The sequence below is a fragment of the Engystomops pustulosus genome, chromosome 7 (genome assembly GCF_040894005.1).
Source record: "Engystomops pustulosus chromosome 7, aEngPut4.maternal, whole genome shotgun sequence".
Lineage (NCBI taxonomy): Eukaryota > Metazoa > Chordata > Amphibia > Anura > Leptodactylidae > Engystomops > Engystomops pustulosus.
This window is the reverse complement of record NC_092417.1, coordinates 85,402,198-85,416,370: the sequence shown is the minus strand read 5'-3', so window position 1 is coordinate 85,416,370 and position 14,173 is coordinate 85,402,198. Positions and strand designations below refer to the sequence as shown.

The 14,173-nt window shown below is 40.8% G+C and overlaps 1 protein-coding gene across 2 annotated transcripts in view; it reads right to left on the bottom strand.

Moving 5' to 3' along the window:
* ITFG1 (integrin alpha FG-GAP repeat containing 1) overlaps nt 1-14,173 on the bottom strand; it is a 162,995-nt gene that overhangs the window by 3,138 nt on the left and 145,684 nt on the right. Inside the window, exons 15-17 of one of the 2 annotated variants that reach the window (XM_072117170.1) lie at nt 6,988-7,112; nt 6,009-6,091; nt 389-506 (exon numbers count right to left, since the gene is read on the bottom strand). In XM_072117170.1, coding sequence (XP_071973271.1) covers nt 389-506; nt 6,009-6,091; nt 6,988-7,112 — 326 coding nt within the window. Of the gene's footprint in view, nt 1-388; nt 507-6,008; nt 6,092-6,987; nt 7,113-7,925; nt 8,025-14,173 lie in introns of those variants that run through there. The other variant, XM_072117171.1, reaches the window with a different exon arrangement.

Below are 14,173 nucleotides of genomic sequence, written 5' to 3'. Positions count from 1 at the left end.
ATGGATCCAGAATAGATGCCTTTTATTACATGATCTGACTGGGAAATGCAGTGAGACTGATTGTCCTTGTACAGGAGACCCTCCAGGGCAGCTCCTTGTTTCTTTGTAACTATATATGCACCTACAAGTCTCTTTTCTTGTTTTTATAAAGATGATGGAAAAGGGCCCATTTTGTAACAAGGGCTACATGTAATACATGGTTAGAAAGTGACGTACGTAAATAAAGCCTCGGCCATGGATCTGGGATAATTTGAGTATTATATGGGAAAACTATTGTTTTATACCACTTCTGTCCAGGAATGCTGTTCTATTTTACAATCAACTATATTCTCTGGGAAGTTATGGCATCATATATAAGAGCTAGTTACATGAACTATGGTGAACTTACCTTCTCTTGCCAGTGTAAGATGCCAATAATGGCCAGGATGAAGACACACACCCCAATGAGAGCGATGGCCGTAAGCAGGACAATGTTACTGGGCGTCAGGTACAGTTTGGCACTCCAGCTGTGTGGGAAATAAGACAGAAACCGGTAAAAAGTTAGGCATCCAAAATCTTATATGTAATAGCAGATCATGCCCATGTTACCATCTTATGTGTGGGCTGATGCATTGCTACTAAAGATATGTTCACACAACTGCTAAATGTTACATTGTTGTGACTGATGATTTTCACCTTCTCTACCTTCCTGGAAACAATGTTATTTTTGGGTGTGTACCTGACTTAAAGGGAACCTGTCACCAGGAGACCCATTTTTAGCACTTCCCCAGTCCCCACAGAGCATAGTACATACACTGCCAAAGTGTTTTTGTATTAAAAATAGGTTTTACAGAAAAAAAGATATGTTATATTGTACCTTTCATTAGCATGTGCTGTGTGACTAGGCAGTTGCCTTTTGGGAAGAGCTGGAAAGGAGCAGTTCCCCCCCACCCTTGGGATTCAGCTACTCCATGTGACCTTTCAAATATATGAAAACACCCAACACTGGGCTTAGCGACGCCCCCTGCTCCTCTACAGCCAATCCCGAGTGTGGGGAGTTATTCATATATTTGAAAAGGTCACATGTTTCCCAAGGGTGGGGGAAAACTGCTCCTTTCCAGCCCCTCCCAATTGGCAACTGCCTAGTCAGACAGCAGATGCTAATGAAAGGTACAATATAACATATCTTTTTTTCTGTAAAACCAATTTTTTTTTTATACAAAAACACTTTGGCAGTGTATGTACTATGCTCTGTGGGGACTGGGGGAGTGCTAAAAATGGGTCTCCTGGTGACAGGTTCCCTTTAATACTTAATGCTCAGCTATATATACAGAATAGGCAGGGTCAAATATTTCAGCATTGCCAGTGAGCATCAGAATCAGCTGAACTACAATTCCCAGCACTCAGCATTTGAATCACATGATAAATATGCAGTCAATGCTAGAATGTACAGTTCCAAACCAAACAGTCAGGAAATACAGGAACTGTGTAGTTCTGATTCCATCTCTGCTCAGTGTGACATATGCTTAGTATACAGAGACCACTGCACTGCATATATTTGATCGTCATGCTGTAAATGTAGTGAGAGATAAGGCAAGCTACCTTTCTGCGCTGTGTGATATATCAGGACCCTAAGTGCTTCTCGGGAGCTGTGACACACAGCAGGAGATGCGGGATCTGATATTAATATAATAGGGAAGATAAATGTAATGAGATTCTTCCTGTTGTCTTCCATATCCTGGAAAGAAAGGACAGTGACCCCGCCACTGGCTATTGCTATCTCGCACAGCTATTTTATTTATTTATATATATAATATATATATATATATATATTGTACCTTCTAATGTATTCATTTTCTCCACCTTCTCCCGATTTGCATGTTTACAGGCTGCAGTGTTTACTTCTGCTTATACACCATGTAACAAAATTAGCATCTCAATTGGGAGACCCCCCTCTTCAAACTTAATATCCCAATAAACTCTCATTTTCTGCCCATGGGCATTGTGATTGACACCAGCAGAGAGCGGTTTAATTTACTGCCAAATATCTGGCACCAGCAATTAATTTCTAATGGAGCAACAGCGTGACGACCGACCCATATATCAGCATTCATAGCCATCACTGTCACTAGTGGCCTGAGGAGGCAAAAGAAAAACTGCCTTTTACGTGGCTTTCATTTACCTGCATGTGGCTTAGCCATATTACCGTTTGCTGCTGGATTTTGGAGCTGAAGTGCTCGGCTGGCACAAGCATGTGTATACCGGCTAGGACGTGCCCACTAGTGAGGAGGCTATTTATACTCCACTGATTATAACCACAAGAACCATGCAGAGAACAGCAGGCAACTGCTGCCATACTTAGGAATCCTTTCCGGCACCACTACCTGGTTCTGTCAGTCCCACAATAGCAATGACGCTGTCACAAAGAACGGTCACAACTAAAGCAGGACTATATGTTACAAATAATGTTGTCACCATACACTTGTCACAGTGTCTATGGGCAGTAAGGAGTGCAGCTTTAGTTTCCCTCATATTCTGTCAGCAGATGGACCACCATCTATGGGTTTATGGGGTGGTTTATTCACATGTATAGCATTTATATTAGGGAATGGCTGAACAGGAAATTTCATAAGATAATAGTTGAGTTCATAGGTATACACCCTAATCATACATACATGGCGAGGGTTCATGTATTACACGGACATCCAGTTGTACTTGTAGAGCATGGGGCTAAGAAGGGAAGAAGCAGCACCTATTAGCTTGCAGTTGTTATGCTCTTGATATGCTCTTTGTTGGACACCACTACCCACTACTTAGGAATATTCAATAAGTCAAATACCTGTTTCAGTGGTGATGCACAGGCCAGCAGAGTCAGGGTTAATAGGGCTTGTATCTTATAGCCAAGCAGTTGCTCAACACAAGCTTGGAGGCAGAGATTTTACACAACCACTTATTATCTGTATACAGAAAGGACCACACAATGACTGGGGCCTCTAACATTATTCTGCAGTGATTGCAGATAAGGGAGAAGGTGTAATCTTCAGGCCATCTGTTAGTGTGTGTAATCCAGATGTACTTGTGAGATGTCCATGTTTAATGGGTATTTTCACTGTGCATTCTATAATAATGTCACAAGGCTTGCGTGTGGTATGAATGCCTTCAGCTGTTTTACCCATTATACCCAGTGCTAGATGACTGTCCACAGGACCAATGACTACGCAAAGGTATAAAACTATGATAATACTGCCACCCTATGTACAGAAAAACAATTACTATAATCCTGCCCCCTAGGTACAAGAATATAACTACTGTACTATAAATTTTCTATTTTCACCTGTAATATCATACCTGGGGCTTATTTACACAACAGGGAAAAACACCATGAGCTGTTTATTATTTTAATGGACAGCACACGGCTTAGAATTGGCTTGGTTGCATAAAAAAGCCTTATGCTATTTTGCGATGACTGGGCCAATTCTCTAACATTAAAATTTACATTTTTTAATAGTTGCATCCATGTGGCATATATTTTCAATTGAGATGTAGTTGAAGGGAGAAAAATAACAAAACTCAAATAATGTGGTTACATTGAGTGTGAACTATTCCCATATGTGTAGACAAGGGTTTTTTGCAAAACTTCTTACTACAAGGAATATCCTGCAAACCTAGGTATGTTTTGCACAGACTTATATCAAGCACGGCAAGAAAAAAGCATGTGTGAAAAAGTTTTATGGTCTGATGAGAGGAAATGACTTTGCAAGAACAAGATTAAAGGTTTGGATTTTCCCTGCAATATCTGAATCCAATTAAAAATGTTTAGGTTAACCTGAAGATGGCTGTACACAGGAGATGTCCTCACAGTCTGACAGATTGCCAGACTGACTCCCATGCTGCATAGGGGGGCGTGGCCGTAAGAAAACCCAACGGATTCGGAAAAAACGCGTATTTAAAAAAAAAAAAAAAAAAAAAAAAAAGCCGCTTGACACGTGCTTGAATCGCCGGAAGACCCGAATCCTCCACAGAGAATGCGCTGCTGGATCGCGAATGGACTGGGTAAGTAAACCTGCCCCATTATTTATGCTTATTATTTTCATTCAGATTATTCAGTTCAATTGAGTTTAGATGTTCTGTGACATTAAAGATAAACAGACTCTGAAATGTTTTTTTCTCTTCTTCTTATAATCCTGCCAGATCATCCCCCCTCTCCCCAAGAAATTGAATACTGTAACACTGTGGCCCACATATATCAAAAACAGTTTGCCTGTGTAGTGTGCAGAGGGCGCCAGATTCATGATTTGTGGTGCCCATTCTTCATGAATCTTGCGCCCTATGCATTGCTCCGCAGAGTGCACCAACTTTTTTTGGTGCATCTTTAAAGAGGACCTGTCACCCGGGGAAAACACCCCCAACAAATTAGTTCCCCCTCATCCTATCCCCAGCCCCTTTATATTTATAGAATTTTTATTTAGATTTGTGTTTTTATACTTAGTTTAAAATGATCCGACCTCTTATCAAATAAGAGGTCAGATCGTTGTACTAGTTCCCTAGCAGTCGGCTGTATTCATGAGGGGGCCGGCCGACAGAACCCCTCCACACCCCTGTCACTCAGGGACCTGTAAGACTCGCCGGCAGCAGCGCATGTATTGCGCAATCTCTGACAGCTCTATGCGCTGGTTGAATGTCCCTCTCTTTTGTGTCACGTCGGGTATATAGTGCAGCGCGACACCAATGTGTGGCAATCTACACATATGTTGCGATAATACTTCTTATATGAAAGCAGTTTGCACAGAAAACTGGCGCAGGGGCTTTAGTACATCTGGACCTGTTTCTGTGAAAAAGAATATAACTTCTAGAATACTGTTCATTGCACAAGAATATAACTATAATACTGCCCCCTATGTACATGTGAATATAAATATGATTCCAATGTACACATAAGTGCCATAATACTGTTACTATGTGTAAGAGTATAACTACTACCGTAGGGCTCCCTATGTAGAAGAATCAAGTAATGTAGAGTCATGTAATCAAGAGTCATGTAACATACGTATCTACTATAGTAATGCTCCCTATGCTCAAAAATAAAACAACTGTCCCTATTTGAAAGAATATAACTACAGGCTGTCCCCTACTTAAGGACACCCGACTTACAGACGGTCCCCCCCACTATGATCTCTGGATGTTACTACAGTCCCAGACTGCAATGATCAGCTGTAAGGTGTCTGCAATGAAGTTTTATTGATAATCCTTGGTCTCTTTAAAGCAAAAAATTTTGAAACTCCAATTGTCACTGAGGCAAATTTTTTTTCGTCTGCATCTACAATTCATACAATATACATTTTCGACTTGCATACAAATTTGACTTAAAAACAAACTTATGGAAGCTATCTTGTACGTAGCCCGGGGACTGCCTGTACTATAATACTGCCCCCTATTTACAGGAATAAAACTACTATATCACAGCCCTCTTCTGGTATAGAAAGTAGGATAAGTTATCTGGTGCTACTCTTCATAGATGCACTAAAGCACAGGATGACTATAACAATGTGTACTATCAGAGATGTGGGCAGTGCACACTGCGCCATCTATCTTCCGCTTTCACGGCAACGGAAACCGAAGCAAAAACTGCTTATTAATTGTTGCATTAGAAGAAGCGGAACTCCAGCTCTCTCCTCCGATCACACAGTGTCCAGGGAGGACAACTAAATTGTGTTTCTGTTATGATAAAGATTTACAGCCTAATTGTAAAAGGTTTGACTTCACGCTTCCCCTTCTGATTCCCAAAATAACTTGGAACACACCGGAGCGAAAAATCAATAGATACTTATTAAGTGAGATACATTTGGAGAGATAGTACCAAGTTCCAGGAAGAAGAGAGCTGCAGGGTGCATCTCCAACAAGAACTACTAACCCTTTCCCTTCTGGATAAGGTCCCTACTGCACCTAAAGTATGCCATAGATCTTGAAAATGATTGCAATTGTAGTATAAGATTGCTATGTTCACTGTGGGGTTTTCTGGCTGGATTTACCTTTTGGGGGTCTGAGGGGGGTACGGAATGACGATCAGCTGAGAGTTGGGGATGATGGCTGTCCACTCCTGTCTCCGTATTTGCTGTGAACAGAAAGAAATGCTGAGTGATGACACATCAGTATGCACTGACACCGGCATGGATCATTAATAATCTGGCACACTCGTCATTCCAAAGAAAATAAATTCATTTATAAATCTCTTCTTTAATAGGATTTTTGACTGACCGTTTACATGATTCATAAGCGAGTGCACGTCCTGACTAATGAATGACAACACAGAGATTTACAACTCAAGACAGGCAATGAAAAACCATCAAGCAACTATTATTCATTCACAAAAGTGTATTTGTGGATTTTTCTCCCCTTTGCTGTGCCTGTGTGCTGGCTCTGACTATAGATGCTTGTGTATTGGAGCATTTATTTTTAGAAATTCCTGGCAGGTGTTTTGGAGAACTGTATGCTAGTGACAATCATGGAATTATAGAAACAGCTTGGTCTAAGTGCTTGACTTGGGGGGGGAAGGTCCACTCACACCACTCCTCCATTGAAATTGGAGCATGGTAAACATACAAAAACGTATGCGTTCAAAATGGTCCAAGAAGGCACCACACGACAGCATCCTTATATTCAAGGATTGTAGCTGGGTTCGGAGAACTCTGGAGAACTGGTGTGTGAGATCTCACCAATGTACTGCTGCAAAGCCCCTCCCCCTGCTGTAACCGGTTACTCAGAGGGAGGGGCTGTTCTGTGTTAAGTGAAGAGATCAAACACACCAGTGCACAAGATTGACCAGAATCAAGCTACAATCCTGGAGTACAAATGCATTTTCAGTACTATTCCTCAATGAATAATTAAATGTAAATGACACAAGTGAAAAATTAAATGTAAATTAAAAATATAAATACAAAAAAAAAAAAATTATATATATGTACATACACAGAACATGTGCAGTCAGTGTGTTCATTGGGTGACACTTACCTTTTCTCCTGGAGGCCGTGGAATTCCGACATACAGATGATCAAGAAAGTTGGCACTGCGCCCTAATCCCAGGACATTGTACGGCAGCTGAAGAGCCATGTGTGCAGACTGACTTAGCTGCCCAGCTGGAGAAGAAGACAAAAGCACCCATGTTACAAATACATAGCACACATTACAGATGACTACAAATATTTGTGATCATAGTGTCCTTCTCCAGTCACTGCAAAACACACTGTACAATACTATCATGACATCTGGGGAGGAACTCTTCCAAAATAGAATAATGTATACAGATTGTATACAGTGTGTTACCTACGGTGGCTGATAGACTACCCTTGGATCAGGTATAGTCTCTACTATATGAATGTCCCTTACTACTGAAACCACAACCCCCATCAGCTCTGTTCTGAAGACTGCTTTCAATATAAAAAAGCAATTGAGAAGCTGAAGCCTCACAATAATGTAGAAGAGGCAAAGGGGGAAAGGTGGCTGGGGTTAGAGATTTAATTTAGATCACGGCATTCCTTGTGCAGAATTGGGGCAGATGTAAGAGGTAAAGGGGTCACTTCCCTTAGTCAGTGCAGTCCAGAAGAGAGGAAGCTTCTTTTATATGCAAAGGGGACCAATTCCATATTAATCTCATGGATGTATAATGAGAGCTCCTGTAGAGGCAGTGTCAGACACTGGTTCCTTGGGCCCACCAGAAAAAAATTTAGGGGACCCACCATCCATTATTCCCTACGAAACAGACCCTTATTCAGTTGTCTTATATTGTACCTCTCAAGTCTAGTATCAGAACACAACACAATGTAGATATAATGCATAAGAGACCCAATACTGCACATATAGTGTATTATTGGAGGTGGCGTTCCCCTTTATGGATGGCAGACAATCGTAAAACAGCATCTCAGAGATGTAATTCCTTCAGCCAAATAATCACATCTATAAAACTAATAACACTTAACAGGCTGATTTCAGAGATTACACGTCCTTGTCTCGCCCCAGTGTCCCCTGACGTCTTCTAGCTGTGTCTGGACCTAGAAGAAGCAATTAATTCTTTCTTTATATTGTGTAATGCCGGCATAAAGCAGAGTGGATGGTGTATTTTACACTGGTGTGTATCTGCTGTATACATAGATCATGACAGGCCAAATGTGAGCTCCTCAGAAGGGTTCATCATGTAATGTCCATCTATAGGGCCCATCTCTGGTCACAGCAGAAGACACCCTTGGAAAACAGCAACAGCTTGGAGAGGCTGCAATCCTTGCTGGAGTGTTATCTTTATTACTGTCAGATAAGTGAATAGAAAGTCATTGTTCACCAGACAAATAACTTGGAAGTGACTAAAAAACACAAGTGATGTATCTGGTAATATTAAAAAGATTTACAAAATAAATTGCAAAAAAAAATATTTATCCTGCAGTAAGAAGCTAATACATGTCCTGGAATGGTCAATATCAGTCACATATACTGTTTAGCTGTAAATGTCTCTGGAGATTCACAGTATTAGTGTACGTAGGAGGAAAGGAAAGTTATTGCTAAAAGTGGTGCTAGGTTATCCGTCCCCTCTCCATGTCTATACTTTGAACATTGAATCAGTTACTCATACCCTAATTTACAATTCCTCTTGAGACAACCTGCTGAACTTTTTGCCTCCTAATAGTAAAGGGGCACAAACCAGAGAAAGGAAAATCTGCCTGAGCTGCCATTGTGGTACGTATGCTATTTGTAGTGATTTTTCAGATATGGAGGTTTCGGCACTACCTATTATCCATGCCGCTGAGCAAACTACATTTTGAAATACAATAAGCCCTGTAGTAGTCAGACACCAAGCTATATGTATATAGAAGATATGGAAGCGTGAGTTGTGAGGCCTCTGGTGATATCCGTCACTGCGGCTCATGTACCAGGAGCCAGTCAGCATTTCCATTTTCTACATTTGCAGTGTCAGCAGCTTTGTGGTATTCACCCTGAAAGCTGCTGAACAATTCTACTGAAGATCTATGGACCTGTAAGAAGATTTACAACTCCTCCATTGTTTAATGGACTTGAAAGCCTGTGACTTGTCCTTTGTGAGAAAGTAAATTCACCCGCATAATTACGTCCGCATCGAATATTCCAGGGGCTCTCAGATTCCACTTGTGAGGTGATAGAGGGGTCCAACAGACTGGAGTCCATTACTTTATGTCAGTAAATGTATAACTAAGGCTTACTCCCTCCCTTGAAAACCAAGACTGATTTCATGCATAAAAAATGTCAATGGCGAAGATGCAGAGGTGAAGTCCCACACACAACCTGTGGAGCGTTTTACTAATCCTAAAAGATCTCTATAGAGAAGAACTACTAGCAGTTAAAGGGCATCTCGGTTCTATGTACACACATAACAGAGAGTAAGCAGATTCAGATCCACATAACATAACACATGGCCAGCAGTTTCATTATAGCGCTGATGTCCGCTTTTTAGGCAGATTCTGGTTCCTGCAAAGGGTAAGTGAGAAGTGGATAAGCAGAAGCCTGGTTGGTTGGATTTTTGTGTATAATGCAAAGATGTCAAGAAAATCTGAAAGCCCAGCATAACTCTACGTCAGAAGTATACTCTACTGGGAGCTGTAGGTAACACCTCGTCTTTTGAAACACTTGCCACCATCCAAATGCTGTGAACAAGTTGTTGCAGTGCTCCATTATACTGACTACCCAGTCGTCAGAGGGATAGCTGTATTCCCCGTGAACACTACAGATGCAGCTTTTCTTTGCTTCATTATTAATAAACATTAACAGCCTGAATTTTATGGGATCTTCGGATAACTACACAAGACACAGCAACACGTGCAAGCTTTCCCTTTGGAGATGCAATTTTCTGGCACACGTCCAGGACCCTTTCTAGTAACAAGGCACTTACAGGATAAGAAATGAAATTACCCATGTGGGGGTCCTAACCCTATGTGCATGCAGCCAAGTATAACATCTGCTTATTATATTAATTTGTCGAGAAGAAGAGGAAGGTTTTGCAGGAATAAGGAAAGAATGGTGCCACTGCGAGGACTGATCATGCCGCCACACTGCGAGGATGGTGGATATGTGTGAATTAGGAGTCATTCAAATCATCATTTATTGAAGAAGAAATGTTGCGGTTATCTGGGTAGTGGCTAAAGCATGTGATCTCACATTATTAACACTGCGGCTGGTGGCACTTCTACACACAGGGGATGTTAGGTCGAAGAGAACCTTACCCTATGACATCTAACAAGCAAAAATGGAAGTCATCTGTGTGACATAATTAGTACAGTCTGCAGCCATAATCGTGAGAGAACCTGCAGCATAGGTGGAAGTGCCGGGGTATGGAGATAGCTCAGTTACTATGGACATGAAACAGGTTGTAGATTCCCAGCAGAGAATCTGTTCACTTTAGCACAGAGGTCAGGATATTATTTTGCACTGTCAGATTGGTTTGGACTCCTGGGGACAGTATGTATGCAGTTTCCATTCACAATAATGCTGGCTTCTGCTGTAAATTGACTATACACCTCCTATATTCCCTGTTCTGATTGATGTCTATGTAGTATCTTACCAATGAAGTTCGTGGCACTGATTTAAGCATTGTATGTGTAATACTCTCAACGTTATGCTTATACTATCACAAGGTCCTCATTAATGGAAGTTTGACGAGCTGAAATGACTATCCATCATCACAGGTGTAAATGAAGAAATGTGTATATGGCAGAGTAATTAAATTAAACGTCAATGCCAAGATGGGAATACCCCTTTACCTACCATGTGCATTGACTTCTCAATTATGGGCTTTAGCATAAAGTAAAGAGGGCAGCAGGTCAGAAATTGGTAAAACCTTTCTGAAAATGAATAAATGAATTGAGTAAATTTACTGGGAGTCTTGTAACCTCTCTCTATATTTCTCCCGGAAGTAACAAGCTAAGCAATCTACAGATTAGACAGAATAAGAATATAATGGTCTATTGTAGGGCATCTACAAAAAGCATGTACAAAAAGCATGATCACTGTATAATAAAGGTTCTGCCAGTGAATTGGAACATATTTTTGTTATATGTGTATACAGTCTAGTCAATCATCTGTGGCACACACAGAGTTTTTATTGTGTCCAGATAGTTCTACACTGGAGATCAAAATTAGAGAACAATTGCCCAGATATATGAAAACTGGTGCAGTTTCCCCACTACCACTGTTAAACAATACAAGACACAGGGTGCTGGTTACCGTATGCATGTGCGAACGCATATGTGATTAGGCCTTGGCTCTTGCTACGGGTGATAAAGTCAATCCTTTGGCTTTCATCTGGACAACCTGCTGCTGGAGGGTTTCAGTCACTTTGGAACCAGTTTTTTTTTTTAATCTGGAAAGTTAATCGCCCAGTCATAGGGTTTGTCAGATAATAAAAGAAATTATCACCAAGTTCCAGATTAAGGCCACATGCACACGATGTATGCACGCAGCTCACCCCCGCCCCTCTGCATAGGAATACACAGCGTACGGCGCCGTATCACATAGAAAGATAGGATATACGTCCCCCATACATGTGTGTGAATGTAGCCTAACACCAATAACTAGCAGGTATCTGAAAGTGTTCTCTAATTTTGATCAGTGTTCTTCTTCAGTCATCACATATACATTTTTATTCTGTCCTTTAGAATATATATGATTCATGAAATAAGTTTAAAATGCTGCTATCTTACACATGTTACGTTATATTCACATAGGATATTCACAATGACCTTAACATTTAGAAGTTGTGTGTTGTTCAGTGTACAATGTATTGGTGCAGGTAACATGTCTAAGTCTGAAGTCTAAGCTGTTCAGAGTAACGTCTGAAAAGGATTTTACTACACCAAATCCTTGCCTGTGACAAATATTTTGTTTGTTAATATTTTAATTTTAAAAGTGCGTAAAAGAAGTAAAAGATCCTGCAACTGTCAGTCCAACACAGCCGGCCTGCTCCATCATAAGAATGGGACTAAACGATCATGTTCTCCTGCAGCTCCTCAGCCACAGCGACGCGCCCATTGTCTGGTTAAACACATCACACTGCTAATGGCTTTGCCCTAGAAAGTATCGCCAAGTACCAGGCTAAATCCAGATCAATACTGTGAATTCATTCTTCTCCCACGGCTGGTTACACTCACCCAAGCTGCAAGCCTCATCCTTCAAACTGTTAGAATTGACTGCGTGCAGAGACCAGACCGCACGTATTGATGTAATGGACTGACAATCCTATATGGTCATTATATCAAGTATGGGAGAAGAGATGACTCACTATTATTCATACAATTTAGGCTGGGTTCTTGCATTTTAGTTTTTTTGCTAAAATGTGTGTGTTTGCCACATGGGGCCACAAAGGGAATCACAAATGGCAATGGGAAAAAAGAATCCATTTTGATACAGTTGTACACGTGAAGCACTTTGATGCAATGAATGCATCTAAAAACTTCTTTCACTTCTTATTCACTGACAGCAAGCAGAGAGAACAATTTTTATAATACAGTTATTAAGCTTAATTTACATAAGACTGGATAACTGCTTATACAATCAGGCCTTAAAGGGAACCTGTCATCAGAAGGCCTTTTTCTTTCACCCCTATGTCCCCATAGATAGAGAATAGTGTACACATTACCAAGGAGTTTTTATAATAAGACAATTTATATCAAAGTTTACCTTTATTTATGCAGAGTTGTGTCCCTAGTACCATGGGGATGGCCAGTGAGGAGTGCCCCCCCCCCCTTCCTCAGGAAAGCGCTCCATCATTAAAAAAAAAAACTCCCTTGTACCCCATATCTCCTTTCCCCCCTCAGGATGTCATACACACCTGCCCCACTCCTCAATGGCCATCCCCATGGGACTAGGGACACAGATCTGCATACAGACAGGTAAACTGTGATGTAACTTATGTTTTTTTTCAGAAAAAGTTTTTTTTTTTTTTTTTAATAAAAACTCTTTGGCCATGTGTACACTATTCTCTATGGGGACATGGGAGAACCAGAAAAAGGGCTCCCGATAACAGGTTCCCTTTAAGGAGGGGTACCCAAAACTGTGCCCTCCTTGTTAAGAGGAATTTGGTTTTTAGTGAAACCCTTTCTTGGGTTCTGATCTCAAATTTGTTGTAGTTTTGCAGCAATCTTGCAATAAATCCGCAAAGCGAACCTGCAGGGTGAGTCCGCCTTATTGTTTCTGTCGCCTTTCCAATCGGAGGCTCGGAAAATATCCAACCTATCATTTTGTGAATATCTAGGGTCATGAGAGAATCGAGTTTTTGTATCCCTCATAATGAACATGTGTCACGATCATAACCTGCTTTAAATAACAATTACCTGATTGAAGGGGGTTAGAATAGATGGGAGACTTTTCCCATTTACCTGCTCTGCATACTGATATATGAAGGCATTGGCTGTGATTAATCCTACATAAAAAGAATTGCACGTACGGTACATTTCTTTAATGGATCTTTGAACAATTCATGTTCATCTTGTGCTTGGCTCCGTCCTGTACAGTAATGTAATGCTGGATGAAAAGATTTTTTTCATCGTCTTGGATGAGAGAATCATTTATTTGGCTGATAAAGCTGAACTGTCACTGGGCAAAAACAACAGCTTGTGAGGCGGCCGCTATGTCAGGAAGCATTTACTTACTTTAAGTAAGGGCTGTCAGCAGGCCCCACTAGTGGGCTACCAACAGGATGGCAAGGGTAGATGGGACGTGAAGCAAACATTTTGTCCCAGAAAATTATTCTGGAACTTGTAGTCCCGGTTACACACAGCTCATTGATACACTACAAATGGGTCACGTAGATATATTAAAACAATATTGCTGTCTATGGTCGAACCACAGTGACCATACATTAAAACAAAATCTTGATTCACTGTAATCAGTTTATGGGCTATATATCTGCAAACAGATCCACAAGTCTCAGAAAGGAATGGAAAATAGAATGGAAGGCTGGTAACTTATGTGACTAGAATGCTCCAATCTCTTGAATGCTACATGATTGTGTCAAATACCAACTGGTCCATATATACGGAAGGCCTGCAGATGGTACTTGTGCTGTTCTCAGGCCACAAAGAACAGATTCGTGGTCTGTTTAGTGGTATGTGTGTCATCAGCATGTAATCAGTTTCAGACCTGTATGTCTGCAAAAAGATCCATGTTTTTATCCAAAAAATAA